At 27.4% G+C, this 24,747-nt stretch overlaps 1 protein-coding gene across 4 annotated transcripts in view; it reads left to right on the top strand.

Annotated features, from left to right (window-relative positions):
* The window catches only part of LOC122859504 (protein scalloped), a 64,483-nt gene that overhangs the window by 8,898 nt on the left and 30,838 nt on the right, over positions 1-24,747 (top strand). For 3 of the 4 annotated variants that reach the window (XM_044163123.1, XM_044163125.1, XM_044163126.1), the window contains exon 2: positions 22,621-22,700. The exons of the other annotated variant lie outside the window; for it this stretch is intronic. In XM_044163123.1, the coding sequence (XP_044019058.1) occupies positions 22,664-22,700 (37 nt within the window). In that variant the 5' untranslated portion in view covers positions 22,621-22,663. The remainder of the gene's footprint in view (positions 1-22,620; positions 22,701-24,747) is intronic. 4 annotated transcript variants of the gene reach the window in all.

Here is a 24,747-nt window from a genome sequence, read left to right on the forward strand (position 1 = left end):
ATTTTTTCTAGACCACAGGGCTTCTTACTTTTTTTAAGTTTCATCAAGTAAACACCGACGTCCATCTATTCGTCATTCTTTTTTTTGAAAAAAACCAGAAACTTAGGAAAAATAAAAAGTTTAAAGTAAATTACATGTATTTTCTTTATAAAATAAATAAATATACCAAAGACAAGCAGTAGCTATAAGAAAAAGATCGAGCTAAGGAATTAATTTTGCTCACCACATAATTTTTTTGGCTACATTAATTCCTTAGCTTTATCTTTCCTTCAGCTACTGATTTTCCTTGGTATTTTAATTTATTTAAATAAATTGTATTAATCTTATTTGTCAGATTAATAATTAAAAGGAATGTGACCAAAGAAATGATGTGGTTAGCAACATTAATTCCTTAGCTTCATCTTTTTCTTAGCAACTGCTTTTCCTTAGTATTTATTGTGTTTAAAAAAAAAAAAAATTACATGTATTTTATTTTTTTTAAATAAATAAAAATGTCCATGGACAAGCAATAGCTGAGGGAAAGATGAAGCTAAGGAATTAATGTTGGTTACCACATAATTTTTTAAAAAAAATATACAACAAAAAATTCAACAGCATAGAATAAAAACTCAAAAAAATGAGCCCAACTTTTATTAGTTTGAACAAAAATTGACAAAGTTGTGCTAGCTTTAGCTTAGGGTAGCACAACAATAGACTTAAAAAAACATATAATATTAAAAAAAAATTTCACTAGCCTAGAATAAAAACCCACAAAAAGCCCAAAAAAATGAGCGTATCTTTTTTTAGTTCAAACAAATATCGATGAAGTTGTGCTAGCTTTGGCTTAAGGCACAACAATAGACTAAAAAAAAAATATGATATTAAAAAAAAAAATTCACTAGCATAGAATGAAAACCCAAAAAAATGACCCTTTTTTTTTTGGTTAAATCAAAAATTGACAAAGTTGTGCTAGCTTAAACTTTAGAGCTTAATTCAACAACCCGAGTGGAAATTGAGATTAAGTCTTGATCAAGACTTGATCAGGCAACATTGATTTCAAATCCATTCTTGATCAAGAGGCTTGATCGAGACTTGATGAAGAGGCTTGACCAAGCCTTAATCAAGATATTTCATCAAAGCTTGATCGAAAAAATTAAAAAAAAAAATTATTTACAAATTATTAATTTTTTTATTATTGTATTATGAAGTGTGATGTCATAGAGAAGAGTTAGATAATTATCGAGCGCGGAAGTTTTTTTTTTTTTTTTCTAATACACGGTAACCGGGAATCGAACCGACGAAGTATAGATTGACGTAGTATAACGGGTACGCTTTAAACCGCTCGACCACGGAGGGAAACGATGTATCGTGTGATTTTTTGAAGCTTATATATTTAGACCAGTCTTGAGACATTATTAGGCCACGTTTGGCGTTTTTTTTCTCAGTAAAAAAACTTTTATCAATATTTAAAAAAAAAACTGTAATAATGAACATAATATATAATAAATTAAAAAGTTAATGTTTTCTTGATCCTATCTTGATCAAGATATATTTAACAAAAGAATAAGTAACAAGATAAATATTTATTGATCAATTCGTGATCAAATTTGGATCAAGACGGCCTTATTACAGACAAGTTAAAATTTTCATGATCCTATCTTGATCAAGAAATATTTAAAAAAAGAACAAGTAACGAGATAAATATTTATTGATCAATTCTTGATCAAGTTTGGATCAAGACGGCCGTATCACGGACGTGTTAAAGTTTTCTTGATCCTATCTTGATCAAGACGGCCTTAGTCAAGAAGAGTTAAAGTTTTCTTGATCAAGTTTGGATCAAGACGGCCGTATCACGGACGTGTTAAAGTTTTCTTGATCCTATCTTGATCAAGCCGGCCTTAGTCAAGAAGAGTTAAAGTTTTCTTGATCAAGTTTGGATCAAGACGGCCGTATCACGGACAAGTTAAAGTTTTCTTGATCCTATCTTGATCAAGATGGCCTTAGTCAAGAAGAGTTAAAGTTTTCTTGATCAAGTTTGGATCAAGACGGCCTTATCACAGACGAGTTTTCTTGATCCTATCTTGAGCAGGTTATCCTTAATCAAGCATCTTGATCAAATCTTGATCAAAACTTGATCAGGTTTCCTGAGTTAAGGCAACCTTGATCAAGTATTGATCAAGATTGGGAGCAAATCAAGCTAGCCTGAACAGATTTCCACTCGGGAATGCATATAGAAAAAAACCTATGACAGCCCAAAAATTGATAATACCACCCAAAAAAAAGTCCAAAAAGAGCCCAAAATTCCCAATATAGCCTTTTTCATTTGTGTCCATGTTAGGATAGGATGTAGCTAAGAAAAAGATGTAGCTAAGGAAAAAATCTAGCTAAGTAATAACGAAGGAACGAACATAGGTCTCCTGGGCGAAAGTCAGATAGGCTAACCACTCAGCCATTTGTTCAATTAATATTAGTAGAAATTATTTACGTTATAAACTTTTGACTTTTAATTTTACGTAGACGGAAGCCTACTAGTATTGTTTTCACTATATAAATTTAGAAAAAAGTTCATATCTTCTGAAATAATATAGATAGGATGTTCGTATTAGAACGAAATTAAAGCCTAGAAGAAATACTACAACCGAGAATAGAAAAAAAAATATTCTCATTGTTAATAAATTAGTTATCAACAACAAATGTTTTTGCAAAAATTTTAAAATCAAAATATAAAGAAAACTAAAAACAAATCGTGGATGCAATTTTTTGCCTAGACATTTAAAATTGCAAAATCTATATAATTAAGAGGTCGTTTTTTTTTTTTTGCTATTGTTAGAAATTTGTTAATTAACAAAAAAAAAAAATTTGCGTTTTTTTATACCTCGCATAACTTTTTAAAAAATTAACTCATATACTTCCATTTGGTCTCAAATTGTTGGCCTTTTAAATACCGAGAGCTACACTGTCTTGATAAAAAACGCTCCAAACTCGCGTTAATTAGTTATCAACAATTGTTTATAATAATAAGTAGTGTCTGGTATGTTCTAATAAAAAAATAGACATGAAGGATTGCTTTTAACGATTTTTTAGAAGAGAGTGTGGCTCTCAAAAATTTAATCAGGAATTTTTTGGGCTTTACAAATTTTTTTTATGTTTATTTGTTCAAAAGTTATTGAAGGTATAAACAACTAACAATTTAAATTTTAACACTGTTTTTTGACAAAAAAGGGATGCGCGCATGCGTAAAAGTTTCTTTGCTGTGGTTAGGTTATTGAACGGTTTACTTTTTAATATTTGTATTGATTTATTTCTTGAACAAATCTAATAGAATCATTGATATCAATACCTACATGAAGTATAACCTTAAATTTGTTTTATATATCTGTATTTTGATTTGTGTACATACTTTGACAACGCACGTCAGGGTAAAAAAAAAAAAAAAAAAAAAATTCAATCATATAATTTAAAATTGTAAAAAAAATTAAACTGTAATGAATTTGGAATAATCGAGATAAACCACACGGGCTTTCACCGGAGTTTTGAAAATTTTCAATTTTTAATAGAACGAATTCGTTACTAAAAATTTTTTTTTTTTCAACTTGTATCTTAATCATTATATTTTTGTTATTTGAATCAATTTCATATTATAAATAATTGAATAAATATTTAAAGTAGAATTTAATATGGAAGACCTCGCACTGTAAAAATTTTTAGTTGAAATTAAGACAAAAATTTCTGCAAAATAGAAATTTTTGTCTAGGAAAAAAAAACGTTTGAAAGAAATAAAAAGCGGTTTGATTAAAGAAAAAAATATGTCTTCTTGAAAACAAAAAAAATCTTCGACTATATATTTTTTAGGTTCAATTCGAGTATTAGAAACCTCAAATACAGTAAAAATAAATTTATTTCAAACGACTAATACCCTCCATTTGAAACAATTGCAGGAATTAAATTAATTTTTTTTTTTCTTATTTAATAAATATATTTGTCTTGAAAAGAAACAAAAGTGTCTAAATTTTAGGCAATGTCGTCTTGCTTTATAACATACTTGGTTTTATTAAAAACAGTATTGTCTAAATTTTAGACAATGTCGTCTTGCTTTATAACAGATTTAGTTTGTAGTATAACAAAATTGTCTAAATTTTAGACAATATTACGTCTTGCCTTGTTTAAGAGTAATTAACAATAAAAAAATTAATTTTTTTTTTTTTTTTATTATTATACTTTTAAAATATCTTTTTACGTCTTGAGTTATTCTATTATTGCTTTTAATTTAGAAAATGAAGTCTTGAAAAAAAAAAATTAAGTATTGATTCAAGGCAATATGTGTCCATGAAAAAAGAATGTTATTATTTTTATTCAAAGAATATTATTGCATGTAAGAAGACAAATTGAATATAAAATTGAGGGACTTTATTCATGAATCAAGGCGTACAAGTATTTACATCAAGACAAAAAGTGTCTAAAATTTACACAATTTTGTTTTGAATTAAACCAAATCATTTATGAAGCAAGACGACATTGTCTAAAATTCAGACAATTTTGTCGACAATGAAACCAAACATGTTATAAAGCAAGACGCAATAGTGTCTAAAATTTAGACAATTTCGTTTTAATAAAAATCAAATTTGTTATAAAGCAAGACGTAATATTGTCTAAAGTTGAGACACTTTTGTTGAAAACGAAGTCTATTATGGTATGAAGCAAGACGCAATATTGTCTAAAATTTAGACAATTTTGTTTTGAATAGAACCAAATCATTTATGGAGCAAGACGACATTGTCTAAAATTTAGACAATTTTGTCGACAATGAAACCAAACATGTTATAAAGCAAGACGCAATAGTGTCTAAAATTTAGACGATTTCGTTTTAATAAAAATCAAATTTGTTATAAAGCAAGACGTAATATTGTCTAAAATTTAGACAATTTCGTTTTAATAAAAATCAAATTTGTTATAAAGCAAGACGTAATATTGTCTAAAATTTAGACAATATTTTGTTCTACTACAAACTAAATCTGTTATAAAGCAAGACGACATTGTCTAAAATTTAGACAATACTGTTTTTAATAAAACCAAGTATGTTATAAAGCAAGACGACATTGCCTAAAATTTAGACACTTTTGTTTCTTTTCAAGACAAATATATTTATTAAATAAGAAAAAAGATCTGGTAACGTTTGTTGGGGCATGTGGCCCGCGTTACCCGTTGAAAATTAAAAATTTTCAATACTCCGGCTAGGGCCATGGGTGTCTTAATTCCTCAGATATAATGAAATTATGGTTTTTTACGAAATTTTACGGTTTATTAATAATAACATTATTCAAAAGAAAATTTTCATGTTTATTGTTTTTTTTTCTCAAAAAATATTGGAGATAGCAAAAAAAAACCGATTATGCCGGCGATAGAGTTTTTTGCGACGCAAAATAAGATCCCGTTACGAATTCTTGGTTACATGTCAAAAAAAATTTTCCAAAAAAAACAAAAAAAACCACGACAAGAAAAATCATGACAGAACAAATTTAAAAAAAAAATTACGTCATAATAAATTTTTTTTTTTCTAAATAATAAATTTAATATTTCATATAAATTATTTTTCTCATATGTGTAGCCGTTAGATTTTTTACTCAGCTAGTAGATTTTTACTTAAGGCGAAGCAATACCTTTGGTTTCAAGTGAACCCTAACCTATATTTATCGATAGAGCGAATTCTCGCCCCATCTATGAGTCCCAAAGTACATTGGGCCCATACTTCGGCATAGCCGGGATACTTTTTACCCTAAATCTATATAACCATGCTTTACAACAAATGAGGTTTCGTATACTTTAACTTGTTAAACAATATAATATTGTCATATTGAAACCTTGTCCTAAAATAATTATTAATATATTATAATTATCTTTTACGTATATTGAAATAAGTATTCATAATTTTCTCAATACATAAATACAAAAATATATTACTAATATTGACAAGACGGCATGCAAAAAAAAATAATGATCTCAATATTATAAAATGTACTTTACATATTTATTTTGAATCCAATCAAAACATTATTTTTTCAATCATGCAATAAAGCGTAGTTCTATTTCAAAAACAAAAGAGATTATACGTGCATACAATAATGAATTCTGGTGACGTCTAAAACTTGAAAAATATTGAGACTTATTACGTGTCAAAATTATATTATAATAATTATTCAGTACCATGCACTTTGATTTGACATATATATTAAATCATATATCAATCATGAAATAACTGGTCACCAGAATTTTACATTATTTATAATCTTTGCTTTAAGATTTTAGGTTCATGCTAAATATAAAAAACCATGCAAAATTCATAACATATCTGTTTTTGATAATACGGTTCTGGCATTGCTGGTATTATTATAATATTGTCATTATTATAATTACAGCAATGTTGAAGAATACTTGCAAGCAAATCTATTATGAACTACTAGAATATAAAAAACCTTGCTAAATATAAAACACCATGCAAAATTCATAACAAATATGTAATTGTTGTAATTTTTTTTTTTTGACAACTTGATGTTACAAAATGTAAACAAACTAGTATTTTCTTCAAACTACTTACATACAAAGCAAAACCAAAATCCGATTTTTTACTGTTTGGCACAACACAGACTCTTAAAATTGTTTTTTAAAACTTTTTTCTTAATAATAATCGATTCTTTACTGTAATTGATTTTTATAATTATAATCTCTACAATTAACATCATGGGCATTGGGCCCCCAACCTAAATTTCATCCCCCAAGTTGCAGAAGCGTTCTCAGTGCCATCTAGTTTTTACAAATTTTGAAGAATGACGTAGTGATTGATGATAAAAAAGGTCATAATTATTAAAAAAAACAATAAAAATTTTTTTTATAATTTACAATTTTTAAGATAATCAGCCCATCGGCCATATTATTCTAAGTTCTCCTGCAAATTTTGGAAACTGAGAATGCATTTTTGAATGAAAACGGGTCAATCGCGTTTTTATAGAAAACTGTAATTTATTAATAATTTTTTTTTGTTATTAACAATTTTTGAGACAATCAGCCCATCGGCCATGCAATTTTATATTGACCTTTAAAATTTCATGCCTCTAAGTTCAATATTAAAAGAGTTTGGGCGATTCTTGTGAAACGCTTTTTTCAAAGGTATTGCTTCGCCTTAACCTTAATAATAGCCAAACAATCAATATCTACATCATTTTACTTAGCTAGATTTTGCACTTAGCTATATTTTTATAAAGCTAGATTTTCAACTTAGCTGTGATTGTAGCCAAACAATCAATATCTCCATTATTTTCCTTAGCTAGATTTTTTACTCAGCTGTAATTGTAGCCAAACAATTACTATCAATTTTATTCAACCATTCAAATCTTTGACTCAGTCACTAGATATTTTTTGTCTAAATTTTTTCTTTTTAACTTTTTGTTGTGATTTTTTTTATCGTGATTTTTTTTGTCGAAATTTGTTTTGTCGTGATTTTTTCTGTCAATTTTTTTTTTTTAAATTTTTTTTGTCGGGGAATCTAATTCTCTATTTCAATTTTACGTTGAGTTATTCATTGCCTAATTTTTCTGAATTGTTGAAAAATTGATTAAAAATAATATAACTCTCAGGATACTGAAGATAGAAACATTGTATTAGGCTCAAGTGAAAGTTCTTAAAAAGCTCTGTTGTAGGAAATGTGGGTTATTTTTTGGCCTGAAATGGTTTTTGAGAAAAGAAATCAAATATTTGATTTTTTTCAATTATTTTGAAGTTTTTTTTTTTTTCTTCAAAAACTATTGGAGATGTAAGGAAAAACCTACAATGCAGGCGATAGAGTTTTTTGAGACGAAAATATGAGCCTAATACGAAGTCTTTACTCTAATTTTTGGTCAAGTTATTTAATATCTAATTTTTTTTAATTTGTTGAAATCCGTTATAACTTTCGGGATAATGAAGATGGATACATCATACTAGGCTTAAATGAAAGGCCTCACGAAGCTTCATTATGGGATAGTTGGCTTTTTTTCCGGCCTTAAATAGTTTCTGAGAAAAAAAATTAAATATGTGATTATTTTTTTTTTTGTTCAAAAACTATTGAAGATAGAGGAAAAAACCGAAAATGCGGGCGATAGTTTGAATAGTTTCTGAGAAAAAAAATTAAATATATGATTATTTTTTTTTTTATTTCATAGTTTTTTTTTTTTTTGTTCAAAAACTATCGAAGATAGAGGAAAAAACCGACAATGCGGGCGATAGAGTTTTTTGAGACGCAAAAAATAAGCCTAATACGAAGTCTTTATTTTCTTTTTTGGTCAAGTTATTCGATTTCTAATTTTTTTAAATTTGTTTAAAACCGTTATAACTTTCGGGATAATGAAGATAGAGACATCAAACTAAGCCTAAATGAAAGGCCTCATGAAGCTTTATTATGAAATATTTGGCTTTTTTTTAGGCCTTGAATAGTTTCTGAGAAATAAAATTAAATATGTGATTATTTTTTTTTTTTTTTCATAGTTTTTTTTTTTTTGTTCAAAAACTATTGAAGATGGATGAAAAAACCTATTATGCGGGCGATAGAGTTTTCGAAGACGCATCATTTAAGCCTAATACGATGATTTTCCTTCAATTAGTTCGTAAGTTATGAACGTTTTTTTTTTTTCGTTATAAAATACAATACTCCGGCTGAGCCTATGGCTCCTAGCCTCCGTAAAAAAAAAATTAATTCAATTCCTGCAATTGTTTCAAATGAAGGATATTAGTCGTTTGAAATAAATTTATTTTTACTGTATTTGAGGTTTCTAATACTCGAATTGAACCTAAAAAATATATAGTCGAGGATTTTTTTTGTTTTCAAGAAGACATATTTTTTTCTTCAATCAAACCGCTTTTTAGTGTTCCGTAGGACACTTATGTTTTCACTTTTCGTGTGACTTTTTGTTATTTCGCGATAAAAATAAAAGTTATGAATCGAATTGGCTTCTATGAAGCCCATTTGGTTCCATTTTTTTTCCCAAAAGCAGTCATCGTATTCATTTTCAATTTTTGGCCCTTATCAGTTGTGATAGTGCCATTTTTCTACAGGGCCCAATTCCAAATATTGACGGATCGATTCCGGCAATGTTTCAATCGACGACGCTTCATCTGTAGACTCTCCGATATTTTTTTGAAATTTTTTGGTCGTTTATTTTTTTTTTTATTAAACAAAATGTAGTGTCAGAATTTGTTTTTGCAAGATATTTTTTGAACAGCCGAACCGAATTAGTTGATGTTAAATGAAATTTATGTTTTTTTTTTTCCCAAAAGCAATCATCGTATTTATTTTCAATTTTTGGCCCTTATCAGTTGTGATAGTGCCATTTTTCTACAGGGCCCAATTTCAACTATTGACGGATCGGATTCGGCAATGATTCAATCGACGACGCTTCATCTGTAGACTCTCGGATATTTTTTTGAAATTTTTTGGTCGTTTATTTTTTTTTTTTATTAAACAAAAAGTAGTGTCAGAATTTGTTTTTGCAAGATATTTTTTGAACCGCCGAACCGAATTAGTTGATGTTAAATGAAATTTATGTTTTTTTTTTTTCCCAAAAGCAATTATCATATTTATTTTGAATTTTTGGGCCTCATTAAAATTAATATCCGCATTTTTCGATAGGGCCTAATTCCAAATATTGACGGATCGATTCCGACAATGTTTCAATCGACGACGCTTCATCTGTAGACTTTACGATATTTTTTTGAAATTCTTCGGTCGTTTATTTTTTTTTTTATTAAACAAAATGTAGTGTCAGAATTTGTTTTTGCAAGATATTTTTTGAACCGCCGAACCGAATTAGTTGATGTTAAATGAAATTTATGTTTTTTTTTTTTCCCAAAAGCAATTATCATATTTTTTTTAATTTTTGGGCCTTATTAGATTTAATATTTCTATTTTTCGATAGGGCCCAATTTCAAATATTGACAGATCGATTCCGGCAATGTTCCAATCGATGACGCTTCCTCTGTAGACTTTACGTTATTTTTTTGAAATTTTTCGGTCGTTTATTTTTTTTTTTATTAAACAACAGAAATAAACAGCATTAGAAAATAAAACAAAACAAAAAAAATAGTCATTTATTTTACAACAAAATGAAAAAACAAATCAAACAACAAAAAAAAAAAATAAAAAATCCTACGGAACACTTAGGGTGCACCTTGGGGGACTTGACTAAATTTTTATTTCTTTCAAACGTTTTTTTTTCCTAGACAAAAATTTCTATTTTGCAGAAATTTTTTTTTACAGTGCGCGGAAGACTGAGATTTTTTAGTTCAGGTTATCATTAGTTAATATCAAATAAAAAGTCAAAATTATTCTAAATTTCTCGTTTTACTTTTATTTGACTTGGCAAAACTAGTCAAATCTATTTTAATTTTACCATGATGAAATAATATAATTATTAATTATATATAAGAAGTTGCAAATCTTCTTGCATATAAACGAATCGAAAATTAAAACATATATATATATTTATTTGTATAACTAAGGGCAAATTTTGCCATTTTTTTTATATTTCACTTCTTTTGATTATTAAAGTTACGATAAAAAAATAAACAGCTCATGTAAAATTGAGGGGACATCAATTGTAAATTTATGTTTTGTTTTTATTTCACTCATTTTGTTTAACTAATAATAATTTATGAAAATTATATTTGTACAATTCTTCTATTTTAATTTAACCGTGATTACCATGATGAAATAATATAACTATTAATTATATAAAAGAAATAATAAATCTTCTTGCATATAAATGAATCGAAAATTAAAGCACATATATATATATTATATGTATAGCTATAAGAAAAAATAAAAAAAAAACAAATTCTGCTGTACCATCAATGGTAAAATAACCAATACATGCCTCTGCATAAACACACGTATATGCATGAAGAGAAAAATTCAGGAAAAGGGATAGGCGCGGGGTATGACGTGACGTATCCGAAGAAATGTGGACATTTCAACTTGAAAATTTATTTTTTAGTAAGATTCGTTACCTGGCTTTTATTGAGTTGTATATCTTTTTTATTAATTGGTAGAAAAAATCGAGAGTAGGCTTATTGGAAAGAGAGGCATCGATATATATGATGAAACTATTTTTAGGTTTTTTTTTCTAACAATAATTAAGGAGATAAAACAGAAATTAAAAATCGTGACGTCACAGACCGCTGACTTAAAACTATTATATACGGTAAACTCTCGCGCTGGGGTAAAATTGAGGCGAGACTTTACCGAGTCTCCTGATAAATTTTTTAAAATTGCGAATAAAAAGAAGAAATTTTTATAAATTTCGAATAAACTTTTTAAAATTAAAAAACAAAATTCTTTTTTTTACTGAAGTTTTGTAAAGTTTTGTACAAATTTTCATATAATTTTTATACATATTTTTAAAATCAATTGTTCATGTTTATAATATCAATTTTTTGTAATTCGCATGAGTTATTATGAAAAAGCTCAGTAAAAAAGTATGACTACAGAAAAAATAAAAACATGAAAAAATTTCTTTATTATAACACCTTTTAAATTAAAAAAAAATTGATAGCTAGGTGAATCAAATAAGAAGAAAAGTTTTTTTTTTGTCAAAAGAATGAACGTTACAAGCATCTTCCGTAAGCCATTGCTTCACCTTAAGCATTCAAGTTGGTATTTTTCTTTGTGCTTCACGAATAGCTGGGATTGTTTTACGAGAAAGAGGAGCGTTGATATATCGTTACGTGGGTTCTTTGAGAACCTTCGATTTATTGTTTGCCCTGAGACACACGCTTACTTTTTGTACTGGTCAATTTACTCAAGAGAATCAGAACTTCTTCCATACTGACCTCCGTCTTTCTTTTGTCCGTCCATGGTAGAAATATACAGGTAGGTCCATGCGCATACGTTTTTTTAAGCCAATAAGAAGTGCTGACCACCGGTTGCCATATTGGCTAAAGTGGCGCGATTTTATTTAAATCATAAATTAAAATACATATTAAAGATGATTTCAATAGAAGATTAAAATAATAAAAATACATAAACACATGATTAATTATATAAAAAATAAAAAATAAAATACATATTAAGTTTTGTTACATATTTTTTTTAACTTATTTTGCTTTTTTTTTTTTTTTTTTATCTTCTATAATTTGCTTATTAAAAACTCTGAGTCAAATGTACGTACAAGTATGTACCAAACATTGTATTGTATCCAGTGCAATATTTATATTGTTCTTTTTATCCAAACTTCTAGTTTGTTAACTAAATATGTAAAAATTTCTTTTATTTTTTCAAATTGTTTTTTTGTGAAAAGGTAAAAGTTCAATTTCTAATTGTTTTGCAACATCTATAAATACGTAGAATTATCAAATAATATTTTTAAAGTTTTTATTTATGATTAATGTAAATTTTAAGCATGCCATACATAAATAATTAATAGTACAACAATAATAATATGACGGACACACAGATTTACACACATGCAAACAAGATGGCCGCCAATGGTCTGCGCAGTAGATTTTTATTTTCGTCCGAGGCATGGACATACCTGTATATTTCTACCATGTGTCCGTCTTATTTTTTTAACTCTTATCTTAAAATTAGTATCTGTAGTTTTAGTAGGATATAAAGTTTTGATAAAACTCTAATTGCATCGTTACAGTAATAATTTTTTAAGGTTGTTTTTAAATGAAATTCCCGTAATTTTATTTTCGATTCTTTTTTTTAATGTTTCAATGAAATAATTATTTATTTGGTGGAATTTTTTCGTAATTTTCCTCTGCGTCAAAATCCAGATGGATAGTGTCAAAGTTGACAACTTTAACACGCAAGCATAGGGAGTATAGGTACGTTTACGCTTGTATTTTTAAAACTGTTAATTTAGATTTTGATTTTTTTTCAAAGATTTGTATCCTTTACAAATACGAAATTAATGAAAAAAAATCATCCATTCGGCCATTCCCTCAGTGCCGTTTAAAAGATATTGGCTAATTACTTTTGAAATTTACGGGTTTCAGTACCTCTATAAAGCTATAGCTTACCAACATAGGCACAATTAAAAAAAGCTATAATGGGAATTTTGGGTTTTTTTGGACTTTTTTTGGGTGGTAATATCGATTTTTGGGCTTTTGTAGATTTTTTTATATGCAGTGTTGTGCTAGCTTAAGTTTACTTTGTCAATAATTGTTTGAATTAAAAAAAGGTGGGCTCACTTTTATGGGCTTTTTTGGGTTTTCATTCTATCATAGTGAATTTTTTTTTTTAATATTATTTTTTTTTCTTAAGTCTATTGTTGTGCTACCTTAAGCCTAAGCTAGCACAACTTTGTCAATAGTTGTTTGAATTAAAAAAAAATAGGCTCATTTTTATGGGCTTTTTTTGGGTTTTCATTCTGTCATAGTGAATTTTTTTTTTTTAATATTATATTATTTCTCCCTATTATTTGTGAATTCAATATGGTGTATTTATTTACTAATTGTATATATATTTTTTTTTGATGTCCTATATATATATTACTTTTTATATATTACTCACACATATAAAAAAAATAAACAGCAATATTATAGAACAGTTAGATTTTGCAAATAGATTGATGCAAAAGTTTTTCTTTTCTTAAGATATTTTAATAGAGGGAAATAATATAATATTAAAAAAAAAAATTCACTATGATAGAATAAAAACCCATAAAAATGAGCCCACCTTTTTTCAATTCAAACAACTATTGACAAAGTTGTGCTAGCTTAGGCTTAAGGTAGCATAACAATAGACTTAAGTTTAAGCTAGCACAACACTGCATATAAAAAAATCTACAAAAGCCCAAAAATCGATATTACCACCCAAAAAAAGCCCGAAAAAAGCCAAAAATTCCCATTATAGCCTTTTTTATTTGTGCCCATGTTGGTGAGCTAGCTTTATAGAGGTGGTTTCAGTCGGCTGAATTACATTGAAAATTTGGGGTAAGTTCCAATACCGTCGTTCGGTTTAATTCTTCTAGCTCTGTCCTTCTCTCTATCTTTGATTTGATAATTTGAAAAAAAATTACTTTAGTAATAACGTGGTTACAAGTTATATATTAATTGAAAATCAATTAAAATACAACAAATATGTCTGACAAAAGCCGATCATTTTATTTGTATTCTAATTTCTATGTAAATTTTTTTTTTTTTTTAAATGTCTAAAAAAAAAAAATTAATAAATAAAACAAACAAGTGATGAATAAATACTTCATATAACTAAAAATAGTTTTTTTTTTTTTATTCACAGTAATATTGTTATTGCATATTTTCCAGGCATTATTAATGAACAGACGAAATCGAAAAAAAACCGAGACGAAACGAAACCGAAACGAAATTAAGATTTTTGACGTCGAAACGAAACGAAATTTTACTTGACGAAACCGAAATCGCAACGAGACGAAAGTCAAATTTTTTGCATTTAACGAAAACGAAACGAAACGATACGAAATTTTCGTAAGTTACGAAAATTTCGTATCGTTTCGTTTCGTATCCAGCCCTAGACGCCACAAATCTTATGATAAATCTTTGCAAAAATATAAATAAGAATATGACTTCTCTCAATTTTTTTACTTTGCGGTTTTAATACTGATTTTATCTTTTTTTTCATAAAAATATGAACAAAGAGATGTTAAAATTAAAATTTTATATATTTGAATAAAAGTCGGTAATAGAATTATGATTAAAACAGCAAAGTAAAAAAATTGAGAAAAGTCATATTCTTATTTATATCTTTACATAAATCTAACATAAGATTTGTGGCTTTGAGGTAAAGTACTTGCCTCCCAACCAGAAAGGCCCGAGTTCGAACCCTGATGGAAGATTTGTTTTTGATTTTTTTAAATTAAAATTTGAGAAAATTTTTTAAATAAAAACAATTCATGGGAGGGGAAGAAGGGGGGCGGGAAATGTGATAAAATTTATATAAAAAATATATATAATTTTATTTAAACTTTTATATATAAATTATATATTTTTTTTCCGTGTGGGATATATACAACAGTGTTTCAAATGAAGCGAAATATGTAAACGCAATTTTAAAATTCGATAACTTTATATATACTAAACTAAATTTTCGGTACAGATGAGTGTTTGAACTCCGGACTTTTCCGTTCAAAGTTGATGATGCTATCTGGTCGGCCACGGTGACTTACATGGAATGAATGAATCAAAAACCTTGTCCATTCATTAACTATTTTAAAAATACAAAACAAATCTTCATGTGAATGATAATAGATGATGTCCACAATGAATTATCAAAAAAATTAAGGTTTTTTCTAAATCTCATAACCGAGCAACGTTTTGAGTTCACAAAGGTGCCTATAAACTTATGTTAAAAAAAATATTATAGTGCCCTCTCATGCCTAAAATCTTTTTACTTCACTGATGCGTCATAAGTAGTGTGAGTGTTACCAGCTTATATTTACAAACACTAATACTACTCCAGCAATTCAGGGGAAGTTCCAAAACCGTAGATTTCTTCTAAAACAAAGACATGTAGGTGTCCGCTGCGCCACGACAACGTACACGTAAATACTATTTTATTTCTTTTGAATCAACAATTGAAAAATAAGCAAAGTCACACCTGCGCAGTACACGGAGAGAAATATTCAACAAAAATTGTTAAAAAATTACTTAAAAATTGTTGAACAGAACCACAAAAAGGTGGCAAGATGTCAATCCAATAAAATTTGTTGTGGTCAACATCAAAATTTGTTTTACCGACCCACAAATTTTATGGTTCCCGGGGACACAAAAATTATGGTTCTGTACAATAGAATCTATTGGACACATATTAAAATCTATATAACTTTCAATAAAAATTATATACTACAAATTTTGTTCTTTCTCAAATAAAAATTTGATAAAGTGAACAAAATTTGTTCTATTTCTGTATAAAATTGTTGCATGTTAATAAATAACATTTATTTGATTTCAAATAAAAATGAATTTTAAACAAAATTTCTTGTTTTTTAATAAAATTTATTGTACAATAACAATTGAATTTATTCAACTTAACAAAAATTCTTACCAAATGAATAAATATGTCTTCCACCTAAATAAATATTAATAAACTCTTTTAAATAAAAAATTATTAATAATTAGTAATTAATTGATAATTGCAATTTTATATATGGCAAGTCTTTTTATTACTGTTACATGAAGCTTACATTTTAGAATCTTATTTTAACTTACTTCTATTTAAATTACGTTTTACCACCAGTTTTCATTATAAATCTATGCCCTCCAAATGCACGTACAATGTAGCTAATATTACAACTATATAAATCATTTTATGTTAGAATTTTCCATTGATAACGATAAGTTAATAATTTATACGCTTGGGTATGTAAATCATAAAAACATCGGGTAAACAATTTAACGATTAATATAAAATTATTATTCTCTCCAAGAATAATATGATTGACTTCAAAGAATACTGGTCCTTCTTCTGATTGCAGTCACAACAACACATTGGTCTTTTATTAGCATACCATCCCAAGTTAACTTTTAACTTTTGATATCAATTTAGTGATTGGATCACTTAATGGATACAAATATTTGAATTTTCAAGCAACTACTAATTTCATCAATGAGAAATGTCCTAACTAAATTTTTATTATAAATTAACATTTACAAGATTCATTCATTAAAATCTATAGTTTAATTGAAGTTGATGCTTTATTGCAATCGTCTTACATACATTTAATCTACTGATAGCGACAGCTGAGGTTCTTTTACCATCACGATGTTTTGCCTCAAATCTCATCGTAGATATTCTAGATAAAGATCCAGTTAGAAACAATACCTGGGATAATGCAATAAGAAGTGATGTTTTGGTTTCATACTATTAGAAAAAAATTATTACGAAGCGTTAAATAGTCGGTTATTATTTCACTTAATGTTAAATGTGTCACAATCAAGATAATAGCTTGTACAAATATCAATTATATCTTTAACAGTAAAAATATTTCCCAAAGTTTATCATTTTGTTTATATAATGGCCACATTAAACTAAAATGTAAGTCGAATCAAAGTCAACATTTCTTAGCAGACATAATAATTGATTTTTTTTATTTGTTTTAACAATATTTCGGATGGTTTATTTTTATAAGTCCGTAATAGAAGCCTTTAATTCGACTATTAAGTTCATCTAGTGTAAATAATTTTTCTACAATGATATAATGATTTAAAATTAATGCCATGTCATATCGACATACACCTTCTAACAAATCGTGTGCATAATCAACGGAGGCATTTGTTATTGATGGAAACCATGAACCCCGAATAAAATACTTTTTTGAACTCTTGTTAACTTAGGTTTTTAATATCTAATTCATAACTATTTTTGTTCTTAAAATACATTTTTTTCTGAAAACTGAATTTATTTGTTTTTATTAATCTGACAAAACGACAAAATTTATGTTGACTAAAACTTTCGGTAAAACCAAGCATATAATGCATGCCTAAATTATTCCAAGAATTAATGATAATTTAAAAATATAGTGATAGGTCCAGACGTGTGATTAATTGTAATACCTGTGCTTCCAAGAAATTCAAGTTCATCTTTTATCCTCGAAAAAATAATTTCATTTTCAAAATATTTCCGGTCAACAGTATTAAAAAGTACAAATAAAAATATGTTTTCAAGTTTTTGTTTGGTATCGTGAGGCAAACATGGTAATGATAACGTAAATAGCCCCACACTTAGATACACCACGATGATACCTAAAGGGTTATCATTTTCGTAATCATCGTAATAAAAAAAAAGGGGAAGTATAAGTTTATTTTCATCATGAGAAACTATTTTTTGCCATAAATTACCTTGTATAAAATTACTATTAATTGTCGGGCTATCTTTTAAAACTTGAATGTAATTAATCATATCATTATATACGTGGTAGCTCGAAAATTTTTAAAAACATCTCTGAGAGGAATAAATTCAACTGTAACTTGAATCATTTTTTAAAATTTGATTACTTTGTTTTTGATAGTATTCTTGTCTATTACCTATTAAATATGAACTGGTGGTATATAAGTCCTGAGTTCTTAAAACGTTAAAAGCCTTATGCTCTGTTTTAAACTCATTAAATTCATTAGTACAATTTTCAAATATTTTAGAAATAGCTGACTTTTCACTGTCAATACTTTAATTTATCAATAATATTTTTTTATTTTTGCAAAGACGTTTGGCATAATCAGACGTGAAATTAATTATTTCATTTGTTTTAGTTCTTGGAATATCTACGTAACTATATAGTTTTGCAGCTAAAAGTAATGTTTCATTATTATTTGTTGTTGGTATTTGTTCATGGCTTTCAATATGACATGGTGCATCAATAATATCCAGAGTATTGTTCCTATTATCAGCTGTCATAGTACTATCAGCTACTACAGCATCAATATCATCAATTTTAATTTTATTTATCTGTTGAACTGTGCTATTACTAATAGCTTTTTATGTATCTTATAAATGTGAGATTTTAAAATATTAAATGAATTAAAAACCCTGTTACACAGCTGAAACCCACATGGAAATGTACATTTATCTGAATGACAATTTTTTAAATGAGTGAGAAATTTTTTTGGTTCTGACAATGACTCGTTACAAAATGGACAAGTGTACATAATGATAACAATTTTTAATAACTACGATACGAATGATAATAATACTAATATCACCTAAATACTAATTGAATTTAAAACTAATATTTCTTGATAACAAATATAGTTTCTCCGAAATTATATTTTGAAAAATTGTATAACAAATACGTTTGTTAATGCTTTCATGTCGAAAAATTTTTCATCAAAAAATAAAATAAATTATGTTTCACGACTATAATTTAAAAAATTGTTATTTATCATTTACTTTAAACTTGAGATTAAATTATTCTTAAGATTTCCAACGAAATCAAATAACAAACAAATAAATTTAACAGTTAACACAATACTCAAAAATAATAATAATAAATTACGTATCAGTCTAGTTATATATTAATTGGTTGATGGTTTTCTTTTATTTGAAAGTGTTATTGCATGTTCAACTTGGCCAAGCAACTCTAATGTTTGTCTACTACATTTACTTCCTATTGGTAAAATTATTTATAAAGCCCCTTTTGAATAAAATTCCATAAATGATCAGCTTTTTCCGGAAATTTGCATTGCAACGAGAAAATAACTTGAATGTTAAATCAATTGTATGAAGAACAGAATTGACGACGTAAATACTTTGAATTAACTGTCTCGTTAACATATACATAAAACCGATTGAATATCATTTATTGGCCCTACTAACACTGGGATGGGTTGAAAAGTTAAATTATGATTTGAAAGTATGTTTCTTGACGATTAATAGCTGGCTGAATATCTGCAGCAGTTTCTACGTGAATCTAAAAAGCTGTCGTTCAACTATAGAAAGTTTATTGTTTTTCACCTTTTAAGTCTCAATGATGGTGCTTGAATGATATATGGTAAGTAAAAAATATAGCGTCTTGGTTGTGATGGGGTAGTGTTGGCAATGTGTGTACCAGACCGCTGTCAGCTTGAGTAATATCTTTACAACTATTTAAATAATTTATTAAAACAGGACGAACGATTTCCATCTATCAAATATTTATCAGCAGCATCAGGGTAAATTTTGTTAAAATCTGATGACAGTAATTTGCACCAATTATACTTCCAAGCAAGGAAAATCTTTGTAATACTCGTGCAATTGATAATTACCACTTTTCAGTTTTTGCTGTCTATTCCAAAAGATTGATCCCACTTTATTTTCACTTGATCATCGGATCCAATGATGAGACAACCAGTCTACAGCTGTTTTTGTTCTTCTTCTGTTGAAAAGAAAAAAATTAATATTTTAAACATTAATAAAAAAATCATGTACAAAATTTTGGCTATAAATAACTAATTTACCATTAGCATCTCACAACAGTGACAATGGGAATCTTTAATTATTTGTCCATCTGGATTGGATTCTTGTAATTTGGCGAGGAGCGATATGGGAGTATATATGCTGTCTCTTTGATGTGCCAGGTAAATAACTGCTTCATCTGACCACGTATTGAATTGTTCTTTGAAATACTGTAAAAATTATTAATTAATCATGATCTACATTTTAAATGAATTAAAAAAGTAACAGAGAAAAGACAATTAAGTGGTACAAAAATAAAACATCTAGCATGCTTAAATAAATTTACTACTGTGAAAAATGAAAATACATTTTTTTTTTTAATAATAAATATTAATAAATCTATATGCATCTAAGAAAAGAAGCATTCTCAAGTGCATATATCTACCAACAATCTTATTAATGAAAAAAATGTGAAATTAGTTTAAAAAAAAAACTCATTGTAATTGATGTTGTTTATGTCAAACATGTCCTCCAACAGGCTTTATACATATATACAATACATACAATAACTGGTCATGCTGAATGGTTAATTAAGTGATAATAAAATTTAAAAATGTGGAAATGAAAATATGATTTAACTTATTTATAAACTTATTTAAAAACAAAATATTATTTTTTGATAAATAATTGAAATTAGTCTGCTATGAAAATTTACTTTTTTAAATGAATTGATAAATTATTTTGATAAAAAAGACAAGTATTGTTTCAACATTTAGCATGCTTACCTAAATGATTTTAGACGCCTTGTTGTCCTTGTTGATAAATTGATCAAACTGACGATTTTTTCATTATCAATGATAAGTCGAACCATTAGATTCTTTTGTATTTTTATCAAGAGACCCATTACGAATGTAAAATTTAAAAACACTTTTACCATCAGACGTTTTCATCAACGTTTCATAAACAGACTAAAATACATATATTTTATTAATTAAAAATTATTAAATATACAATGAAACGTGAAATCAATTAACATGGATTTATAAACTTACATTATTTTGAATTTCAGGACGTGCAAAAAATTGATTCTCGTCCTACCACAAAAAAAAATAACGATTATTATTATCTTGATATTTGACTTATCCTTTCTTTTCAGGATTTATTTTAAATTATCTTCATATGTTATCAAGCAAGAATTTTTCGAAGTTAAATAAAAAAAATCATACCATAATTGACACTGGAAAAAAAAAAAAAAAAATTGTTAATTTAAAAAAGAAAGGTTATGTAATGAATAAACATCCAATAAATTAAAATAATAATCTACTTACCAATATAAGATTAATGAAATAATTTATACAAATTATCACACTGTCAAATTAAAATTCACAATTGTACATAAATATAAATAAGTAAATGATAATTGTTAAAGATTTCACCGACAATTTCTATTTTTTTTTGTTTTCGATCATTGACAAGTCTCAACTAGTTTGAACAGCCAACAGAAATAACTCACACAACGAAACATCCCTCCAAACGTATTTGTGTGTTGTCATCTGCTAGTTGCCACATGTGGTTCCAGAACCATAAAAATTGTTGTGATTTAAACAAAATATTCTTACACAGTTTACAAATTTTGTTGAACCACAAAATTGTTGTACCGTTTAACAAAAATTATTATCCTTGAAACAAAAAATATTAGATTGGAAATAAAAATTATAAAACAAGAAAATGAAAATTATAAAACAGATAATAAAATTTGTAATACGGTTAATTGAAAAATGTAGTCCAATAAAAATTGTTGTACCGTTCAATAAAAATTATAAACCTACAAAATAAAAAATATAAAACATTTAACAAGTTTTATAAGAAAAACAAATAAATAAAAAGAAGCTTGCATCTTGCCACCAAATTGTTGTACCAGAACCACAATTTTTGTTGAATATTTCTCTCCGTGTAGACTAAAAAGTGGGGGCAGTTGACATTTCTGAGTCCGTCATCAATTTTGCTATGGCCCATTGTAATTTTAAATATGTTGCTTTGTATTTATTAGTGACACCTATAGGATTTCTAAGAGAGTCAAATTTTTACTATGGCACATCGTAAATTTTCAGAGGATCATTTTAATTTTGTCCACAACAACAGAGTGAAATTTTATAAATATACAAAAAAAAAAAAAAAAAATATTCTCTGCTACGGTGCAATGTAATTTTTAGGCTCGATTATTTTAAATTTTAAATTTGGTTACTGTAAAAATTTCTTCATGCTTTGTATTTTTTTCATCGGGAACCAGCAAAAAAAAAAAAAACATGACAAAATCGCTTTGGTACATTTTAATATTTCAACACTGCAATTGTTTTCTTTCGTTAAAATGATAGTAAATATTTCAATAGTCAAAAAATAGTTTTTTAGTAATGTGGCACCATAGTAAAATTTGGTGGAAATTTTTCTCCGTTCATAGTGGCATTCTCCAGAAATTTTTTTCCGTGCGTATATAACTCGTCATAATTTTTTTTTAAATTCATAAATCAACTTGAAACTCAAAGTGTATAACTTCATTATAATCATGCCAACAGTGTTATTAAAGAAATTCATCTATTTATATCGTTTAATCTTATTTATTTATTACCTTATGACGATGAGTAATTCAGTTTATCTAACTTTAAAAGAGTTGGAGAAGATTCAAAATTGAAAAACTTGTCACTGGCAATAAACATATACATATATCTGCATAAATAAACATAAACGATCACAATTTTTATGCATTATAGGTACATCCACTAAGCCGTCACTTGACCTGCTCGAGAAATCCTCATGAAAGACTGGGAACTCACTACTCAAAATAGCATCGGTATTGTTGACATTTATTTTTTTATTTCTTCTCTATAATTCATCATATTCTCTTAAATAACTAATTATTTAATTCAAGTTTTATAACACTTGTGTTAATTGTTAATTTCAAAAAATAAAAGTCATTTAAGGGTAAAACAAGGTTTGTTGATGATAGAGGGCATTTCCAGGGTTGAGACTTTTCTCTAAATTCATCTTTTAAGAGTAAAAAAAGTTCTATTCGTTCATGCAAATTTTATTCTCAACGAATTCCTAGGAATTACTTTTTATATTTTTGATTGATTTTCAAGTTATGAGGGTGTAAAGAAAAAATAATAAAAGTTCTTGGTTTGTTGTAACTTATTTTCAATTTTCAAATAATAATATTATTATTATTTATTATTTATAATAATATTATCATTAACACTATTAAATTATTTGAATAAACATCGGTAATTCCATTTTTTTTTTTTTTTTTTTTTTTTGTATATTGTCAATATTTTTAAATTACAAAATAAACTTCTTGGCAATAAGTTGTTCGTAATAATTAAAATAATTTCTTTCAAATGATAAACGGTTTGTTTTAAAAAAAAAATTCTAGACTTTTAGAACAAGCTTGTGGAAAAAATATTTTACTTATTTTGTTCAAATAAAGTTTTGTGATAAACGATAAATAGTTCATGTCTACATGATTGTTTTTTATTTATGAAGTAAGAAAACAAAAAATTTTTCTTAAAGAAATATGCATCTAATATCAAGACCTTTTTATATTATTTTATGTTACAAGGGCAGTGGGAATAATGTGTGAATTTCCAAAGCGTAAGAGGGGTAGTGCGCTTTTTAGAAATTCACTCATTATTACCACTGTCCCTAGTAACATAAAATATAGTTCGTTACATGTGCCCAATCAGAGAGCCCGCTCACAACTCATTTGGAGGGGAAACACTCGCCAAGGCTCGTGCTTGCCCCTCCAAATTCGTTGAGAGCACACTCTCTGAGTGGGCACTTGTAACGAAATATACTATTCAAGAACTCTTTTGTTCTGAACTTATAAACAATCGTTCATAAAATGAAAAAAAAAAGATTTCTCGGAAAAATATGCGGTACCCAAGTAGGAAGTGACGACGGGCACAAGCCTGGGACAAGCCTGATTACCCGGTTCTCGGGCCTGTGTCAGGCCTGAGACACAAGCCTGTGTCAAGTCTGGAATGTTCACGATGTATTTGCTGGTGTCTGACTAGTGTATCGGGCTCGGCACAGGTTTGTGTTCCCAGGCTTGACACTGGCTTGCAAGAAAAATTATAAAAAAATATAAATAAATAATTGATATTAATTTATTAAGTTGACATTATTATTTTTTACGCGATACAATTTGAATTAACGATAATTATATGAACGAAAATAAACGGCGTAACGGGGGATCGATCCTAGGTCTCTCACGTGGAACTCCAATGCTCTATCAATAGTCCAGTCAAAAGTTGTCTGAGTTTGCTCACTTGTGGGTAAACTTTAGAAAAAAATCATAGATATAGATTAGAGGGTGGGAAATCAATTAGGATAGAGGAAAAATCATAGAAAAAATTTTAAAAGGGGGAAAAAAAATAGAAAGTTTTTCTATTTTGAATAGTAGGTAGGATATAGGGTTTACGGAAAAATTGTGAAAAGAAAAGTTGTAGAAAAAAAAATTAGCTAAATTTCATTATAGGTCATTTTTGAGGTTTATGGAAGGGTTAAGGATATATAGGGGTTTTTAAATTATTTGAGTGCGTTCGATTAGAAATCGAAGGGAAATAGATGACGTAGTAAAGAGGGACGCGGTTTCCGTTTTGTTCTGTCATTCGTCGCAGTTCGTCGTACTAGTTTGCGGGCTCGAATAAAATAATAATGACTAAAATATAAAATAAAATAAAATAAAAATGAGAGATATTTTAATTTCGAGATTTTTTAATTTACAACATATTTTATTGTTTAAATAATATATTGTTTAGGAAATATCACAATTCAGGCCTGTGGCACTCCTGTGGCGAGGGACGTGACTTAGTGTCCATTCTGGCTTCCATGACCGTCCG

This window comes from Aphidius gifuensis, linkage group LG6 (genome assembly GCF_014905175.1).
Source record: "Aphidius gifuensis isolate YNYX2018 linkage group LG6, ASM1490517v1, whole genome shotgun sequence".
Taxonomy (NCBI): Eukaryota; Metazoa; Arthropoda; class Insecta; order Hymenoptera; family Braconidae; genus Aphidius; species Aphidius gifuensis.